We start from the raw sequence: 17,057 nt of genomic DNA on the forward strand, positions 1-17,057 counted from the left end.
GGGGAAAAATGCTAGAGCAGAACTACACAGATGTCTGTGCTCTGCTGGTATCCTGGTTGCAGCACTACATTAATGAGACGTGGGTGGTGGGAGCAGCTCCGTATGTGCCACCACATCATCCACCTGTGCATCTGAGTGGAGCTCCGGTCCCAGATAAAGGTCAACGCATGATCTACATCTGTCTGATGGTGGGACTCTTTAGTTTCTTTACCTTTGGCATCATGTTCAGCTATATTCGCTCAAAGAAGGAGGAGAATTCACAGGATCCATATCATCAGTATATAGCTAAAGACTGGGCTAGTATAGCCTCTCCTGTGGTCATCAGCAACCCAGCTGCCATCGGACACCTTCCAGGCTACAGTGGAAGAGAGCAGGAGCAGGCCTAGATTACAGCCTGTCACTTCTGTCATTTCTATACAGAGTATATGTTTGATTTTCTGCTTCATTACATTGAAAAAAAAAAGAAAAGAAAAGAAAAAAAAACAGTGTCAGAGTTGTTCATTATGTCAAGAATAAATCAAACAGTTGAATTCTACAGTCAGTTTAGTTTTATAAATGCCACCGGGTCATCTCACCTGCAGTTTTATGTACACAATGTCCCAACAAACACCAAGCTTCAGCAGTTGTGGGATTTTGTGGATTAGTGTGTTAACCCTGTTGCCATTCGTCTTAAATGATCATGTTCAGTTGTCATTTATAAGGTCATGGAATGTTTGAGAAGTCTGATAGGACTTTCCAAGAATACCTTATATGTTTGATCATGAATGATTGGCGTGACAAGTAAACAGAAACAAAATAATTACTGCCCTCTAGAGACTGTGGACAAAATCACTAGTGTCACTTTTTTAAGGAATTTGTAATTAAAATTAATTTGAAAGTAAATTCCTTTTTATTAAGCAAATTTACGGGTCTTTGGGACAAATGATAGCATCAAAAGGCCAAGCCTCCTTATTACTACATAATTTACATTAATATTTATCTGCCAAATAATTTACTTAATTTGTTCATATTAATTATTAATATTAAAGATCTATTTCACCCCAAAATCAAAAAAGAAAATAAAGAATTTTATACATTTTTGTACATATATCTATATATTCATCAGAATAAATCTTTTTAAAATTGGTAATAATGAATGATTCTTGAGCACGAAATAAGCATATTAATAATATCTGAAGCATTATGTTACACTAAATACGGGAGTAATGACTGATGAAAATTCAGCTTTACCATTACAGGAATAAATTACATTAAAAAAAAAAAAAATTATATATATATATATATATATATATATATATATATATATATATATATATATATATATATATATATACATACATATATATATATATATATACATACATACACACACACTAAAATATAAATTTAATTTGTAATAATATTTTATGTAATAAAAAATAAATGTAATAAAAATGTAATAAAGACATTTTTAATATATGCATAGATAGATAGACAGATGGATAGATAGATTTTTCCTTTTTAGTAAAAATATGAAAACATTTATTCACCAACATGATAGTATTTATTTATTTATTTATTTAATGATTTAATTATTATAAATTAAAATAATAGTTTCTTACTGTATTACAGTTATGATAAAAACAAGGAAGGGCAAAATAATCTTAATCACACTAACAACAGGCCAACACATGAAATACAACTCCGCATTTTATTGCGGCCTCATTTAAGAAGATTCTGCATCCATGTGATGAGTCCTTGTCTGGTGTTCTGAGATGTTCTTGCTGTCTCCATCTGCTCCTTTTGCTTCTTTTCTTTTTCTCTTTCCTTCTCCTGCCTGAGCAGCTGATCAGTTTTCAGTATCTTCTCCAGCTCTCTCTTCAGGCTGTAATGCACCATCTGCCTGTTCATAAGAGGCACAATCAGGTTGAAATTGTCCACTTTCTTGTTGAGTTTCCCCAGTTCATCAGCAAACGCAGCGCAGTGCTCCTTCCACTGGAGAGTTTCTGAGTGTCTCATGGGTTCTCCCAACCTTGCCCTGACCTCCTGCAAGCTCATCCTCATTTTAGCAATGGTTTCCCTGATCTCCTTCTGAGCCACGATCCATTCTGGCTGGTAACCGTTGTCGATAAGGATTCTGTTGAGGTTGTGCGTCATGGGGTCCATATACGGGTTGTGATCAAACTTGTTGAGCGGTTTGCCAGTGCCACTGAGGTTTTGGAAGTCTCCACGGGCCATCGACTCCTGGATGAGGTCCTCAACCAGCCTCTCCACTGCCTGAGTGATTTTGATCTGCTTGCTGCGCAAACGTGCATCTCGGGTCACCATGGCTCCTTCGTCTGCTGCCGCCTTCTCCATCTCCTTCTGTCGATACTCCAGAACCTGGTCGGTGGCGCGGTCTACACGAAACTGTCGGTACTGTCGCTCTCTTTGGCTTGGAGTCCCAGAACCAATGCCTTCAAAACTGAGGTAATGTCTGTGTTGAGGGGCATTACTTTTAATTTTATCTTCCTCTTCTTCCTCCATCGATTGGGTATCATGTGAGGCTGCCTTTTGTCGGGCGAGGTGGGCTAAAACAGCCCGATAGGCCTCCTCTATCTTGGAAAATAGAGCAGCGTCTGCTGTGGGAGCGCCGGAATCTGGATGGTAGAGCTTGGCCATGTGTAGGTAAGCCTCCTTGACCTCTGCAGCATCGCTGGCTCCATCATCAGGCAACTGCAGTATACGGTAACTCTCTCTCAAGCTGCGGCTGATAGCTCCAGAACTGAGAGCTCGCAGGCTGAGGGAACAGTACAGAGGCAGGAGAGATCTGCGGAGGTCCCCGCTGTGCAACCGTAACAACATCCAGCAGCTCATTGTGCCTATATTAAACCGGCACCTAAATATACGGAAATTACAAAATAATGCTAAACTGAGTTGAACAACTGCTTGAGTATAAAAAGTGAGTGATTCTTGGGCATGAACTTAACTGCTTTAGAAAGAAATCATCCTATACACCTTTACTTTTATATTTATTTATTTTTTAGAATTTGAACTTGTCAAACCTTGTTATGAAACCTGTACTACTTTAAAAGTATTAAAGTGCTCATTTTACTAGATAATACTTTTGAGATATAAAGATAAACTATTATTTATTTATTCATTTTTAAGCTCCAGGTTTGCTGTGCTTTACTGTAGCACTGCACAATTTGGTAAAACACATAAATAAATATTGTATTTCACTGTAAAATATCAAAAATGTAGTGTTTAAGAAAATAACTTTATTCTACAGTACAACTGTAAAAATTACAATATTATATAAAAATCAACATTGAAGTTACGAAAGCTGTCACGTTTTAAAAGGTACACCTTTGTACCTTATTTACCCCCAAAGGTGCCTATAAGGTACATATTAGTATCCGAATGATAGATATTTGTAACAGTGACAGCTTTGTACCCTAGGGTTTTTTTTCTTTTTCCAATTTTTTTATTTATTTATTTTTTTTTCTCAGAGTGTGGCTATGGCGTTTTCAAAACCATCGAGCTTTTATTTTGGGGGAGAAACTGTCAATCAAATTAGGGCTCGTTACATTTATGTTTTGGCTATGTTACATTTCATGTAGGTTTAGGACTTGCTAGATTTTTGCTACATCAGATCTTACAAAGCCTTGGCAACAATGTTATAATGCTATATTGTTTCTTGATGATATTTAGTAATAGATCCACCATACACCTCCAGTGTTATTGTCAAGTTTGTTGTAGCATAAAAGCTAATGTTCAAAACTAGCATACATATCAAATGAACACTTACGATAACGCAACCTAAATACAACACGAACAATATATAGCAAGGGCATACCTCACTGATTAGCTCGGATATCTCCACTACAGAGCGAGTTATGCCACCATGTCTGTGTTTTGAATGACACCGTTTTGAACGTGCACTGGGGTTTGTTGTTATATATTAATGTCGAACAGAATGCGGGGAAATGTAGTCACTGTTTTCAGGGCAAAGCGCGTTATAGAATTTGTCCTCTAGGTGGCGACGAATCTCAAAGCCACATTGCAGGAACATTTACAACTCAGGCTTCTTTCTCCTTAAAATATAATTTAAAAATTCACTATTTTTATCCACTGTGCAGGACATGTTTGCTGCTATCCTCTTTGCACAGTCTGGTGAAAGTCTGGCTGTTCTGGGAGACTTGCTACGAGGGAGATAAGCAAACTATTCAGGTTGGTTTTATTTTATTTTATTTTATTTTATTTTATTTTATTTTATTTTATTTATAGTTTTAGAGTTTGTAGTTTTCTCCGCCTAATTGCATAAATAAGTTATATTTATGATTTTAATGAACTGGTATTGGAATTAATTAGCTTTACCCAAAATACATTAGGTCACTTTCTCTCCGTCACTGGCTACGTGGTTAATGAGTGTTAATGGGTGGCCTGCAAGTGATTGCAAGTCTTTTTCCATATTGTGTTCACATGACCTTTGCTAAATTGGGATGTTTTAGAAGCCAACCAATTTATGCACATGTAGTAAATTGTGATGAATGAATTCATGACATTTTCAGAGGTCTTTTGTTTTTCCATCTTTTGCGGTAATGGCACTCCATGCATGAATTCTTTAATGAATGGATTTTTTTTAAATAAAACTTCTTTATTTCCATAATTAATTGTTTATTTTCAGGCTTTTGTCTTTGTTAAAAATCCAGGTTTCAAATTGCTTTTAGATTTTTGAACTCAAATGTTGGTCCCCAATTTTGGACCTCATCAGGCCTCTAGGTTATAATTATATATAATTTCATATATAAAATTGCCTCTATTTGATTTTGTTTCTGAAACCAGCTTAAATTTCATTAGATAAATTCAGACTGATATAAATACACAATGTAGAAAGGGATCCATCTGCATGTTTGTATATTCCACTATCTCCATTGCTAGATTAAAATGAAACAGATGTTTACATTCAAATTTCTCTATGAGTGTGATCTGTCATGTGAGTAAGCAATTGGTGAACTCATTTGCCCAGAGGACCATGAGAGCTTTTTACCATCTCAGAAATCAATACTGTGAGATCAATGGGTCTCTGCTGAAGTGCTTTTCCCCCGCACAATCTGTGTCACACGTACACAGGGACACAAAAGAACCACAAAAAAGAGCCACAAAGACCTCACATCAAGCTTTGCAGCTGGAAAGAAGAATTAAAAATAGCATTCAAAGAGAGCACTTCTTAGGATAGACTGCAAAATGACCAACTTTACAGATGAAGATCTGGACAACTATTTGCAAAATCAGGTGACCTATTTATGCTGTCATGGGTACTGAGATCTAAACTGAGCTAAAGTATTAACTTAAATTTAATTAAAATTGTATTTTATTTTATTTTATTTTATTCAGATAGCACAAAGAAAAGGGTGACTGCTTTGTTTAGTTTATAAGTTGCTAATTTTGTTCTGTTGTGCTGTTAATGGTGGCCGAATGTGTTTTTGTCAGGTGGATCTCAGGCATCGTCAGGTTTCAAAGTCTGTTGAAGATGTGCAAAAAATCATAAAAAATCTTACAGCTGAGGTCAGCTCAAAGGATGCTCGTTTCCAGTCCATTGCAAACTCTGGAGTTCATAATGCCAGCCTCAAAGTAATACTTCATGTAGGCCTCTTGTCTATTATACAATGGATAACTGCATTTTAATTGTGGCTACTTTTGTAATATCATAATTCCCTTGGTGTCCACAACCCGATTTAGGACCAGCCAGCTTTGGTGTCAAAATGGTCTGCATTACTCCGAGGAAGATGCGCATACAACCCTGCCATCCAAGTAAGCAACAGAACTGTCAGCTGTATCACTTACAAAGCAAAATGATTTTTCAGTGTACTGCAATATATATGTATGGACCATATATAGATGCATATATATATAAAAAAAAAAAAATACATAGCAATGAAGACAAAAGCTGCACTGCATTTTTACATGTAATAGTTTATTGGAACACTAATTAATGAATTTATTTCTCTTTCATGAGTTATCATGTGAATCTACATAAAGCTAAATGCATAATCATAAACTTATATCTTACTTCATTGTTTGCATAATAAAAATTTAATATACAAAATTTCATCTTGTTGGCAATTCATGACATATAATTTATTTATTATATAAACGTGAATATATATGTGGTAAAATTGTACAGCTGTATTTTTTCCTTTGCTCTGTGTATATACTGATAGATTTCCCATTCATTTCGGCAGGTGCTCACTCCAACTCTGTTCCTGATTTCGGTGCCCTTACAGGGTCTGATGGGGTATAAGGAGAGGCGTACGCGTCAGTGGCGTTACTACACACTGAGCGGGTCTCGTCTCCTCTCACCGGTCCGTGAGCCAGAGAAGCTCCACCAGTGGCTGGAGCTGGAGAGTTTCGTGAATCCAAGTCAGGAGTGGCATGATGCCCGCATGATCATTGAGGGTGATATTGTGCCAGCAAAGGTGGTGAACGTCTTCAAAGAGCATCTGGAGGCATCCATAAAAACCTGCGGACTAACAAGTATAGTTTTTGTAGTGTCCACTTGTTTACTTGTTTAGAATGAGAGAAAAGAGATTTCTATATTAGATTTCTGTCTGTTTTTTTTTTTATTAAATTTTTTACAAATTGTCTGGTGAATAATCAAAAATCTCCTGATATGCAACTCTTCTGGGATAACAGATGAGAATGAGAAATATTTAATGTATTTTAATGTAATATATTCAGATTATTTAAGAATTATATAATTAAGCTAATTATCAATATTGACCACATTAACTGCATTATTAATTTAAAGTTTTCTCTCAGATTTGTATAACATGTAATTGTTATGAGAATAATTTGTATGAAAACTTTGTATTACATTAGAAAAATGCCAATGATCTCAGATGGATCCCACTGTAAGTACACTAGTCAACATTCGAAGTGGATCAAAACCTTTCATCAAAATTGTCCTAAAACCTAAAACCAAAATGTGTTCTTGTCTTAGGACAACTTTGATGACCGTTTTTGATCCACTTCAAATGTCAACTGCTATATTTAGATTCCAGTCAGTAAAAGCTATTAGGATATTCTATGAAAACAGATGAGCTGTACCAAATGCTTGATTTTTTCCCCAAACCAGTTCAGCGAAAACTCCGCCCCACAGCTGATTCTAAACACTTCATTGGTCATGTCAATCACAGTGATGAATGCCTACACCAAACACAACCCCTTAACCTAACCCTAACCAATGAAATAAGCTGCTGGGCAGGATTTTCACTGAACTGGTTTGGGGGGAAAAATTACGTTTTCCAAAACAGTCTTTAGAATGAAATAGTTTAAAAAGTTCCTCGTTTGACAAACAGGGTTTTAAAGGCACTTATTTTCTTATTTGGCCCACAGGCTCAGTGTGTTGATGGTAGACAGTTTTCCACACACATGAACACCATTTAGCACAATGTAATATCAACATTCTAATGAGTCAAATTCACATGAAACTATAGGTTGATAGGCTGTTCAAGCCCCTAAGTACCCCCAGTTCTAACCCTAAAAACTGACTGGTTGACGATGTTGATCTAGGAATAAATCATAATTGGGCCCATGAACAAGCAAAAATGTGCACTATTCATAAAGTGTAACAGCATATATACACGCTACATTTCATTTGTTTTAACTTTCTTTTTGTCTTTATTTGACAGGTAAGGTGAGTATGCTGGAATCAGTTGGGTCAGTGGTGCGTGTTGCTGTGGAAACATCAGAGGCACAAATTGAAGTGGAATTGGTTCCTACAGTGGAGCTAATGAACTACTGGCCAAAGAGAGCTAGGTGGCCTCGGCTTTTTCGAAGATGGCCCTCCACAGAGCGCGCTCGCTGTATTAAGGTCAGCGGGTATATATACATAGGAATTTGTACATATAATTTATATAATACTTTATATATATATATATATATATATATATATATATATATATATATATATATATATATTTTTTTTTTTTTTTTTTTTAATACAGAAAATCAGTAATATTGTGAAATTATATTTGAAAGAACTGCTGCATGATTATATATTTGATATGATTCCTGAAGGATATGTGACACTGACATCTGGAGTGACGGCTGCTGAAGATTCAGCTTTGCCATCACAGGAAAAATTTAATTTTACAATACATTAAAATATAAAACAGCTATTTTAAATTGCAATCATATTTCACATTATTACGGGTTTTAACTGTAATTTTCATTAAATAAGGGCATTAAATAATTAAAAATATTATTATTATTTAAATGTTTCAATATGTGACCCTGGACCATAAAACCAATCGTAAGGGTCTCTTTTTTTATTTTTTTTATTGAGATTTATACATCATCTGTATGCCAAAAAATAAGCTTTCCATTGATGTATGGTTTGTTATGGTACAATATTTGTCCGAGATAAAACTATTTGAAAATATGGAATCTGAGGGTGCAAGAAAATCGCCTTTAAAGTTGTCCAAATGAAGTCCTTAGCAATGCATATTACTTTTCATTTGTTTTTGATATATTTACAGTAGGAAATTTAGTAAATATCTTCATGAAACATGATCTTTACTTAATCTCCTAATGATTTTTTGCCATAAAAGGAAAATCGATAAGTTTGTCCCATACAATGTATTGTTGGCTATTGCTACAAATATACCCGTGTGACTTAAGACTGGTTTTGTGGTCCAGGGTCACATATTATTATTATTAGCTATATTTCAGTTATTAACTAGTAAACAGAAAATGGCCTGAGTACTGTTTACATACAGTACAATGATGATTAATCTAATAAATCCCCTGCAGTCGTTTGGATTCAATCTAATGGCCACATCAAACTACCACTGGCTGCTGTCATTCTCACGGGCAGAGCAGGTGCTGCTGAGCAATATAGATGAGGACGGCGGCTGCCGCAGGAAGTGTTATCGGGTGGTCAGACAGCTCAAGGAGGATGTCTGGTGTCCTGGAAGCAAACCTGTCATCACTGCCTACCACCTACAGGTACCAGTCCAAGCAAAACAGCCTTCCACTCCTTTCCTGTCGCTTCTTTTCATTTATTGTTTTTGAGACATCATACTGCTTATTAACAAATTCAGGTTTACACACGTTACCACTGTCTTTACATCATCTAGACCCTGCTTTTTTGGACATGTGAGAAGTACCCCTGCACCAGGGACTGGAAAGACTTCAGAGGATGTGTATTACGGCTGGTGCAAAAGCTACATAAGTGTGTTAGCCAGCATTATCTCCGGCATTACTTTGTACGATCCCACAACCTCCTGAAATACAGCAATACTAATGAGCTTGATGACGTGGCAAAGAAGATCAATAATTTCCTGCACAACCCCGGAACATACGTTCATTAGAAGCTTCCTCTGTGGTTTAGATGGCATAGATCTATGTTAGCTGTGCTTTTTCTGACTGCATCATATTGATGAGATGATCATGGTAATAGGCTGTGGTTGGCTAAGTAAGTATGCATGTATTTCCTTCTTATGTCTGTCTGATCCAGAAATTTTCACCAGAATTATTATTATTATTATTTTTATTTTTTAAAGTAGGCCAACTTTGTTGAATAATTGACATGAACAATGCTGACTTAATTAAATATTTTCTCATCAGAAATGCACCCTTTTTATTTTCTATGATGGTGTTATTTTGTTTATATTCAAAAGATCAATGCGTTTTTTGACAAGGATGGTCTTTTCAGATACTGAACTCTCATAGAGTACTAGAGGAACCTTTAATTATATTCTATTCCAGCAGAGGGCACTGTGATTACGTGTTACAAGAGGTCTAAATATCCATAGTAAACATGACTAGGTAATAGCACAGGTCAGTAATAAAGAACTAGTATTTCTGTTTTTAGCTAATGATATGTATTGTTACAAAAAAAGGAACAAGCTAGATTCACTGAATAGTAGTAAGGGAATCACAAGAGACATCCAGGGAGTAGTTTACCCAAAGGTGAATTCAGACATTATTTTTTCACCCTTATGTCATTCCAAACCCATAATGACTTTCATCCATTAAATAGAAAAGGAGTTATGTTCACACTGCTTTTTTTGCTTTTTTTTCTGGACAAAAATAGCATATAGTGCCCAGAACTTCTGACACACTGTGACACTGGCAGTTTGAATACGTAGAAGTTTTAATGAGACACAATTTTAATTTATTATTCCTTTAATTCTCATCAAAATGTTAACCATTCAGATTCAGATTTATTAGTGTACTCTTAGCTCAGTGGTCGGGAAACTATGGTTTGCGAGCCACACTGGCTCTTTGACAGAAATTATGTGGTCTCTCCATATTTACCAAGAACAGATCGATGATTAAAAAAAAGACACTACTAGAGTTCAGCTTTCTGCAGACTAAAAAACAGCCAATTAAAACCTCTTCGCTGTACAGCCTGACGAAGTTAATGAATAGTTTAGAATAATGATATAATGGCTGCATCTGAAAACTTAGGCAGCTGACTTGCTGCCTTCCTGCAGTATCAGGCAATGACTTTGCAGGCAGCGTTTTTGCACAAAAGTATCTCATCAAACTGATTTTGGACAGACTTCTGAGGCAGCGTAACGGTTTAATGATCTACAACAAAATAGAAAGAGCTTTTGTGATAACTAAACAAATATTTAATTACTATAATACTGATTTCTCGCTAGAACTAACATCAAAAGTGCAAAAAGTTAGTAAGAAAGATACATTTACACACAAAATGACCACCAAACGCAACTTTCAGACGCCATCTCTTTTTTTTAGCTCAACCATCAGGGAATTGAATGCACAGGATTGTGGGATATCAAACACAGCAAAGGATACATCTATGCTGTGTTCAAACTTCGATCAGAAGAAGGTACCTCCAGAGACAGGAAGTAAAGCAGAATTTGGATTCGAATGTCCCTTGATGCCTTCCTGCCTTGGAATGCTGCCTCCGAAGACAGCATTTTAGAGTTTTCGGTTGCAGCCCTAATATACCGTTGTGTTAGCCAAGTGCACAGTGCTGTGGACAGCAATAAACTGCAAACAACTAAGCTTCTGGTAACCTAGAGCTCCTGCGCTCAGATTCAAGCAGTTTGTCTGTGGTAATGACGAAAAGAAAGATTTTCAGAACAGAAGAGAAAATGTAAAAGTATCAAAAAAAGGTGTCTGGACTGAAATATATCATTTTGTTGAAACTTGTGCTCTGTTGTGCAAACATTTCGAAACATTTCACCTCGCACATTCGCTTTTACCGCACAGACATTTTATGTCCATTACATGTGTAATAATCCACACAGCTTTCAGTGGGTGGGACAGTTTGAAATTATTAACAAAGAAACATGGATGAATGAGAATGCAAAGAGCGGAATGTGCTTTATATTAAAAAGTAGGCTGTGAAAGAGAACTGAATCCACTGGTGAAAGGCTGCTTTCTGCACTCCAAGCAGAACATGGACAAGCATTGTAACCTTTGTCTTCTGCGCGCCTAAATGGTCAAATCACAACAGCCAGTCTCAGTGACATCACATGTTCTAAAGATCTGCACCTTATCTCAATTCTTTCTCGAGCTCAGTATGTCTGTAACTGCAGGAAGAACAGGTAAGTTCAATACCAACAGCCAAGTGAAGTTTCTTCATGAAGCTTCATTCAGCGAGTCTGTGCTTAGGACTTAGCAGGTTGCGTATGCTAACTGCAATTCCAGCATCTGGTTACTGGCACTCAGATTACTTGTGCACACCCTGCGATGAGGCACTAGAACACACTTAGACAGGGTGTAAGGCTGGCGCTGTGGACCCCAAGGCAAACACGTGAAGCCGGCCCCATTCACAACATTTTGAATTTTGTGGCGGGGAGGGAGCATTTCGATTTCTTAGTGGGCCACACTTTTTATAATCTTAGAATAATTTAGATATGTTCTACTACACAGAACTACACAGAAACTCATTTGCATTATGCCTACACACTGATGACAGCAGCTTATTGCTGAAAAAGGAAGACAGACTTCATAAGCATATACTTCTTCGTTTGTTGGACTTTTTTTATTTGGGTGGTTTTTAATTAATCATAAATGTTGCATGTTCATCTGACATCGTCTACACTTATTTACACTTAGTTTTTATTTACAGTTTGAAGAGCTAGGAACTACTACTCAACCTGACAATAACAGTCCAGCATAGCCATCAATAAATCCAACAGCCACCCAGAACATTTCATGAAGTATTGAGTAATATCCAACATCCAGCTCGAAGCATTTCTTTTTCTGTCTCTTCAGTGCAGAAATCCATCATTGGAGTGGAAATGCAGAGTAAGTATGCAGAAGACTGTGGCCGGGAGCCTTTATGAAAAAAGAAAAACTAGAGTCTAGCTTTTCTCAGCACAAAATGAATATGTTTTATCTCCCTGAGGTGACAGAACTGTAAGGTGTCAGATTTGTGAGTTTTGCATCTTTTAAACATCAAGTTTTTCATATCATATTCCTACATCAAACAGCTTCATCATCTGTCTGTTTCTTCACATTTTTCATGTCTCCTTCATCTTTAGCTGTGCTGTGTTCTTTCATTCAGAAGGACATTACTGTTATAGAGGTGTTCAAGCTGTGAGTGAGTGAGTAAAAACAAAATTGCTAGCATCATTTTACATGGAGAGTGTTTAGCTTGTTAGCTTCAGCCGTTAGCTCCTGCTGTTAGATGCCATAATTACAGAATTATGCCGACTAAAAACATGTTTATATACTTCATTAGGCTTCGTAAGCAGAACTGAGCACCAGTAAGTCCCTCACTTACTAACTACTACGATTGAGATTTTTAAATTTTATTTATTTATTAAGAATTTAATACTTTGGTTTAGCAAGGATGCATAAAATTGATCAAAAGTGACAGTGAAGTCATTTACAATTCAGCAGATGTCAGTTTCCACATAAATATTAAGTAGCATAACCTTTTTTAACATTGATAATAATAAGGAATGTTTATATGTGTATGTGTGTGTTTATATACGTATATAATATTAATATTAAAATAACATTTAAATAATAAAATGTAAATTTTATTACAATTTAAAATAACTGGTTTCTTTTCTAATAAACATACAAACATACTTTCTGCTTCTTCTATTCAACAATGTGTACATTACTACTTAGTGCAAGATATCTACTGTAGCTAAAAAAATAAAAAATAAAAAAATAGTTCGCCCAAAAATGAAAATTCTGTCATTATTTAATCACTCTATTGTAATTTCAAACCTGTATGCTATCATTTTCATCTTCATATAGATCCATTCAATGACAATTTATAATGACTGCTCTAAAAAGCAATTACAGAAACATCAATAAACTAGTCTATTCATATAGCTATTAGTCTCTTGAAGTCTTATAATGTCTTTGTTTTATGAAAATGTCAGAATTTAAGTCATTATTCACAGATGTAATATTAAAATAACTTTAAAAATAAAAAATTTGTATACTCTATATTGAAAATATATATAAAACTTCACATGGACTGTTTTTAATAAAAAGTGAGACATAATAATATAAAAGCACAAAGTATCATGCAATCAGTTAGTGATTCCGACAACACAGATATGACTTTTTTAAAGCTTGACAGCTTGTGGTTGCAATAATCTGTCATTATATGAAAAATGACTATGTGAATATTCTTGAATCTTAATATTTCTTTCATGGGAAAAAAATAAAAGCAAACGGGTTTGGAAAGATGTGTGAGTGAGTAAATCAGACAGAATTCTCAGCTTTTGAGTTTACTATTCTTTTAATGTGAAAAATGTGGACCGTCTGTTACATTCAGTGTTTGAGATACTTCCACATCTGTTGCATCTTTCAGAGCTGGAGACAGAGCTAACATCAAAAGGCTTCGACTGAAGATGTTCAGCATCAAGACAAGATTGAGTGGCACAGTCTGAGAGACAGACAGACAGTGGTGACAGGTGCACTGATAGAGAGAAAAGCATGCAGTTTGGTTGTGGGCAGAGGAAAGGAGAGAAAAGGGCTGACGTGAAGATGAAGTGGCTCCCGTTGACACAGATGTAGACTGACAGTTAGAAATACGCAAAGACAGACAGAAACTTAGGTAGTAAGGATGGAGTATGATAACTGGAGTATGACAGTAAAGTTAGTGCTTTGGGAAACCGAGGCAATGTTGAAAGAAATAAATATGGGAAGAGATTTTTGCTTATGCCTTGTTTTTGAGCAAAAGATCCCTTTTCATGAATTTTACATGCCAAGATATCAAATTCTGTAATAAAAAGAGATTTCCATATAAACTCAAACATTACTCATCAGTTTCTTCCAAGACTTTGTAGCTCTATAACTGTCAACAACAGTCTTAAATATTTTTAGTGAAACATCTGAGGTTAATGTACTTAATAGTTAAATAATAAGGTATAGTTTACCCAAACATTTATATTATGTCATCAGTAAATTCTAAATTAAATGTAATATCTCATAATGTAAAATATTAAAAAGCATAAATATACAGTTATCCTGCAATAAATCATTGTCACCATATTTGTTTACTTACAATGTATTTTTATTTATATATTGGCTTTGCAACTAACTGCCAGTTATCTCCAGTAAATTTAACAGGATATTTTTACAATGACCCTATGAGCAATAAAATTCAGCAATGACATTTTGTATCCAACATTATAGCCATTAAACATATTTATGCCTTTGATGCAATTTTGTCTATTTCCCATTGTATGTTAAATGCAAAATCAATAACAGCTCCACTATATGCACATAGAAGCATCTGATCTAAAGATGTGTTTTGTCAAAACTGCTGTTTGATATGCCATGTTGATATGAAGTGTCATTCTGTTTGCTGTCATGGCTCAGGTCACATCCCCAATAATTCATTTTCTCATTGTCTGACAGGTTTCGACACTTCATTACAAACAGGCATCAGTAAAGTGAGGTCATGTGATCTCAGAGAGAATACCCAGCAGCACTGGTGCTCTTCTAGTGAAGAATAAATGGCTTGTCCATCAACCAACAGAACTGTTACAGTGTCCATTGTACCTCAGTGCAGGTATGGTGTTATCTGAAGCCTTGTCTATAGTATGACACATTTGTGTTTGTTTACAATAGGATCCATTATAAGAAAGTGTACCTGAACTGTTTAAAAAGGTGTGTGTGATCTATATTTGGACTTCTATGTACATCTGAAATGGGGAGAGGGTGAATACAAGCTGGACGGAGATCAAAAGAAAACAGAGTGGGGCTTTTTATATGGCCCAACGAGAGAAATACCTTTAATGGATTTGTATCAGATCAAAGGGATTGAAAGGGGGAGAATTACAATGCATTTGTCTAAGGTAGCATCTGTGTCCTTCTGGCATAAATAGATAAAACACCAAACAGAGGCTTGAGTGATATAACCATTTGTAATCACAGGCTTACACACAAAATAAAAGCAATGCATCAAATGAAATTGGAAAACTCATTGAAAATGGTCTGGGTTCACACCATCCGCAGCTCTTTCTCTTGTGTGTCACTGATATTTCTCAGACGTTTAAAAATGTTTGGTGTCAGAAAAGCGTGGCTTAGATATATACACATATTACCACCAAAGCTCTTGCATAATAGGTCCTAAGACCCCAAGTTAAGCATTAAGATTTACAGAGCAACAGTTTTAAAATGCAATAGTATTTAGACATAACCTAACAATTCTCATGTTCCATAATATAATGTTATAGGACAAGTCAAGACTACACAGCAACCCCTCTTTTGCTCCACAGTAGAGCTCAACACCAGGATTGTATTATCTTTTAGCCACTTGAGGTTTGCTGTTCTTGGTTTCCCACATTGTCATGGTTTTCTCATAGGCAGTGTCAAACATGCAAGGCAGGAAAAAGCAAACGATGGTGAAAAATATATTTGATTTTCTTCACTCTTTTTTTTTTTTATTAATAATTCATTTTAACAGAGGGAAAGATTTTTTCTGTAATATTTGTTCATCAATTCATTTTATTATTATTATTATTATTATTATTATTATAAATATTATAAAAAATTATTCTTTATCAAATTTTGCCAGATTTGTTAATGCTCATTATACCCTGTAATTGGGATTTATTTTTGTGCATCATAAAATACATAATTTTTGGAATAATTAAGTTTTTTAAGTACCAACTTAACATAATAAAAAAATCAACATCAGAATGATTTCTGGAGGATCATGTGAAACTGAAGACTGGATTAATGGCTACTGAAAATTCAGCTATGCTATTGCAGGAATAAATTACATTTTAATATAGTTATTTTAAATTAATATTTTAATAATTCAACAATTCATTAAAATTGTAATAATACTTCACAATATTAATGTGTTTGCTATATTTTTGATCAAATAAATGCAGCCTTTGTAAGCAGATGAGATTTCTTTCAAAAACATAAAATAAATAAATTATTTCAATAAATAAATTATTTCAAACTTTTAACCGGTACTGTATTTTTGATGGGCATATGGAGTAGTTTATTGTTACTTATTCTATGATTGCATTTTATATTAAGTTTGACTGAGAAGTGGGAGTGTAGTGGGCTGTAGTATGACCTGTGCAGTACATGCAGCACTCATTACTATTCATCACTACTTACGTCCTTATTTGCACACTCAGTGTGGAATCAGGATTTAAAATTGTGCTTATACTGTTTTGCTAATAACTTTCTAATTAATTATATTCATTTTTACTTTATTATTATTGTTGTTGCACATTTTCCTTACTTCCTAACCTTAGTTCTAGAGCCATAGGTTGTTATTTTGGAGTGAGGTTTTCTCTCCTTTCCCTTAAGAACATGGTGTTCTTTATCTAGGTCAGTTCACCTGAATTACCACAAAACTTTCCTAATCCTTTGCGAAAAGAATGGAGGATAGATGTCAACATGCAGTTACTTTTTGCCTCCTAATATACTACAGCTATTATCACAATGTAGACTCAAAGATTCTTTCACTTTACAACCAAACAACTGTTAACTTGTACTGTTTACAACTGCTGTAAATTTGTTTGAGGCCATACAAAGAAAGAGTTTCTAATTTGGAAAAACATCCTCAAATCCATTTTTCATTCTCATAAACAGTTGCTCCTGTCACA

The 17,057-nt window shown here is 35.1% G+C and overlaps 2 protein-coding genes across 3 annotated transcripts; one reads left to right on the top strand and one right to left on the bottom strand.

Annotated features, from left to right (window-relative positions):
* Positions 1 to 1,535: 1,535 nt before the first annotated feature.
* On the bottom strand, positions 1,536 to 3,973 carry dnajc28 (DnaJ (Hsp40) homolog, subfamily C, member 28). Its single transcript, XM_019069495.2, has 2 exons — positions 3,818 to 3,973; positions 1,536 to 2,857 (listed from the first exon to the last, which is right to left on the bottom strand). The coding sequence occupies exon 2, from the start codon at positions 2,833 to 2,835 to the stop codon at positions 1,702 to 1,704; it is 1,134 nt and encodes a 377-aa protein (XP_018925040.1). The 5' UTR covers positions 2,836 to 2,857; positions 3,818 to 3,973; the 3' UTR covers positions 1,536 to 1,701.
* Positions 3,974 to 4,930: 957 nt separating this feature from the next.
* mab21l3 (mab-21-like 3) lies at positions 4,931 to 10,130 on the top strand. Of its 2 annotated transcripts, none has more exons than XM_042731626.1 (7): positions 4,931 to 5,256; positions 5,455 to 5,607; positions 5,704 to 5,775; positions 6,207 to 6,498; positions 7,656 to 7,837; positions 8,779 to 8,973; positions 9,105 to 10,130. In XM_042731626.1, the coding sequence occupies exons 1-7, from the start codon at positions 5,209 to 5,211 to the stop codon at positions 9,336 to 9,338; spliced, it is 1,176 nt and encodes a 391-aa protein (XP_042587560.1). In that variant the 5' UTR covers positions 4,931 to 5,208; the 3' UTR covers positions 9,339 to 10,130. The 2 variants fall into 2 exon arrangements, with proteins under 2 accessions (XP_042587560.1, XP_042587561.1); XM_042731627.1 differs by having other exon boundaries at positions 5,455 to 5,595.
* The last annotated feature ends 6,927 nt before the right edge of the window (positions 10,131 to 17,057 follow it).

The sequence above is a fragment of the Cyprinus carpio genome, chromosome B9 (assembly GCF_018340385.1).
Source record: "Cyprinus carpio isolate SPL01 chromosome B9, ASM1834038v1, whole genome shotgun sequence".
Lineage (NCBI taxonomy): Eukaryota > Metazoa > Chordata > Actinopteri > Cypriniformes > Cyprinidae > Cyprinus > Cyprinus carpio.

Bases quoted from the DNA above. Each gene is read 5' to 3' on its own strand.
- mab21l3 (XM_042731626.1), top strand. From the start codon at position 5,209: ATGACCAACTTTACAGATGAAGATCTGGACAACTATTTGCAAAATCAG. The intron at 5,257-5,454 runs GTGACCTATTTA...TGTTTTTGTCAG, and splicing joins ACAACTATTTGCAAAATCAG to GTGGATCTCAGGCATCGTCA. The intron at 6,499-7,655 runs GTATAGTTTTTG...TTTATTTGACAG, and splicing joins AAAAACCTGCGGACTAACAA to GTAAGGTGAGTATGCTGGAA.
- dnajc28 (XM_019069495.2), bottom strand. From the start codon at position 2,835: ATGAGCTGCTGGATGTTGTTACGGTTGCACAGCGGGGACCTCCGCAGA.